Source organism: Cannabis sativa, chromosome 5, assembly GCF_029168945.1.
Source record: "Cannabis sativa cultivar Pink pepper isolate KNU-18-1 chromosome 5, ASM2916894v1, whole genome shotgun sequence".
Classification (NCBI taxonomy): Eukaryota; Viridiplantae; Streptophyta; class Magnoliopsida; order Rosales; family Cannabaceae; genus Cannabis; species Cannabis sativa.
Window position 1 is genome coordinate 18,270,614 of NC_083605.1, and position 2,363 is coordinate 18,272,976.

Here is a 2,363-nt window from a genome sequence, read left to right on the forward strand (position 1 = left end):
TTAAGCTCGGTGTAAACGGTGTAAATTGGCACATATTTATCGTGCTTTTTCTATTTCTTCTTATTTTTAGATGATTCTCTCGAGTCATCTTTTCTTTTGGTGTTCAAACCACTTGGATTGTCAGCCTTTGTCGAGACGGTACTTACTGTGGCAGTACTTGTACTGGGTTTGTTTCCTAAGCTAGTCTTTAGCAACTTCATCTCATTTCTTGCTTCCTCTTTGTGCACAAACACTTGCGCTCTTTTGTTAAATTCATTATTATTTGTCACTTGACGACCTTGTAAATCGTCCCACAACTCGCCTTCAGCTATTGAAAGGTCAGTCGTGATCCCTGCTTGAAGAGCAGTAAGTTAAATATTGTCATTTAAGTTTCTAACTTTAGCAGCGGCAGTACTGAAGCGAATCAGGTAAGCCTTAAGTGACTCGCCTGGTTGCTGTTTTATGTTAGTTAGGGATGATGCTTCAGGTCACCTATCTCTAGCTGTCTGAAATTGTTTCTTAAAATCTTTGGACAGCTGTTCCTAAGAAGTTATCGAATGGTGTTTGAATTTATCGAACCAGCTACTCGCTACCCTAGTCAACGAAGTTGGGAAGAAAATGTAATGTAGATTATTTGAGATGTTGCTAGCTCGTATTATGGTATTGAAATTATGTAGATGAGCGATTGGATCTGTAGTCCCATCATACAGAGAGACGTGAGGGTTTTTGAATCCCTGAGGGAATTCAGAGTTCATAATATCAGGATGGAAAGGCTTGGGCTCCTCATGCAGGTCATAACCAGGTAACTTCCCATATTCCCCATCTTGGTATCTCTTGAACTTATCCTCCAACTCAATGATTCGTAATTGGATGGGATCCTCTTGCTGTTGGTTAGCATTAAGCTGTTGGCGTAAGTCAGGTGCATTCTGATTTAGTTGCTCGCATAGATCGAGTTGCCTTCGATTCAAATGCTCACAAAGATCTAGTTGTCTTCGTTCATAATTGCTCACGGACCTCGTATCTGAGTAACACTCAGATTGATACCTCCTCGTATTGCTCATATTATATTGATCAGCATAATGCCGAGGTCTACTTCCCTCTCGTGTTTGCCTTCCTAATCGACTTTGCCCTTGGGACCTTGAATGTCTTGAGCTAGAACTTGCGTCGTCTTGTATTGCCTTCTCCTTCGAAAAAGGTTTGATACACGCCCTTCATTTAGGTATGTGTATGCCTCCTCCCTCTCAGATTGAGAAGGATGCTGAGGGTGTCTTGGTGGTAACCCACTTATTCTAGGTTGAGTCCCATAATTTCTCTCGTTATTACGAGGGATTTCTTGGACCCTAGTCCGGGGTTGCCTTATATTGTCATTTCTGTGAGAAGCCTCTAGCACATCATTATGTTCATCCCTTTGATTCGTAAATCCTTGGGGTTTTTGAGGTACTCCTCGACGATTTTCTTGGTTATTATGTTGTTCATCTATTGGAACATCCCTAGTTCTCTGAAGTTGCTCCTCCTGGGTGTTTTGGGGATTTCCTTTATTTGCTTCCTGCCTCCTGGTTCTTGAACCCTGAGGTCTACCTCGTGACCTTCTTACTCTAGGATCAGGTTAATTCTATGCATTATTTTCTTGAGTTTCCTTGGTCGTTGCGACCTCTCTTTCTAACTTAGTGTTTTGTTGGTTAGATTTGGCTAAGCATTGCCAAAGTTGTCTATTTTCCAATTCTACTAATAATACATACCTAGTGGGATCATAAGCATCCTCACTCCTGGGTACATATCTAGTAGTAGTATTGGTTTCTTCATTCCTTCTTTCTGGATTTTGATTATTACCACCATGGTTCCTTCTTGAACGTGTTGTTCCAGAAGTGGGTGGCCTTTGAGAACCCATTGGTTCTTTCCCAAGACGATGTGCGGTTTCTTCAAGACGACTACCATCGTTTTGATTATAATCAGCCATGGATGGATTTTGTTTGTTAGGAGGGATTTTTTCTGAGTTTTATCACGTAAGCTCTAAATGAAAGCACCAAACTGTTAATGTAGATTTTTGTTAACCAATAATAAGCCTTTTTCGTAATAAATTTAACATAGAAATTATAAGAAATTAATAAAGTATAATAAGTATAATAATAACACCTGATATTTTTATGTGGTTTTACAGTTAAATTTGCATACTCCACAAGTCTATCTTATTCCAGTTATATTTTGAGTGTTCAATATACAATATAATAATTCCTCTCTCAAAGATTCTCTAAAAAATCATATGTCCCCTTATCCGTGGGATTTTGCTCCTATTTATAAGATAATATGTTTGTAATTATTTTACATTTAAATTCAAATCGTAACCGTTTTATGGAACGTTGTTAGTTCCCATGTTTCATTTTGAT

The 2,363-nt window shown here is 38.8% G+C and overlaps 1 protein-coding gene across 1 annotated transcript; it reads right to left on the reverse strand.

The window, feature by feature from the left end:
- Window positions 1-1,093: 1,093 nt before the first annotated feature.
- On the reverse strand, window positions 1,094-1,936 carry LOC133038191 (pre-mRNA-splicing factor CWC25-like). Its single transcript, XM_061116274.1, has 2 exons — window positions 1,719-1,936; window positions 1,094-1,574 (listed from the first exon to the last, which is right to left on the reverse strand). The coding sequence occupies exons 1-2, from the start codon at window positions 1,934-1,936 to the stop codon at window positions 1,094-1,096; spliced, it is 699 nt and encodes a 232-aa protein (XP_060972257.1).
- Window positions 1,937-2,363: the final 427 nt, after the last annotated feature.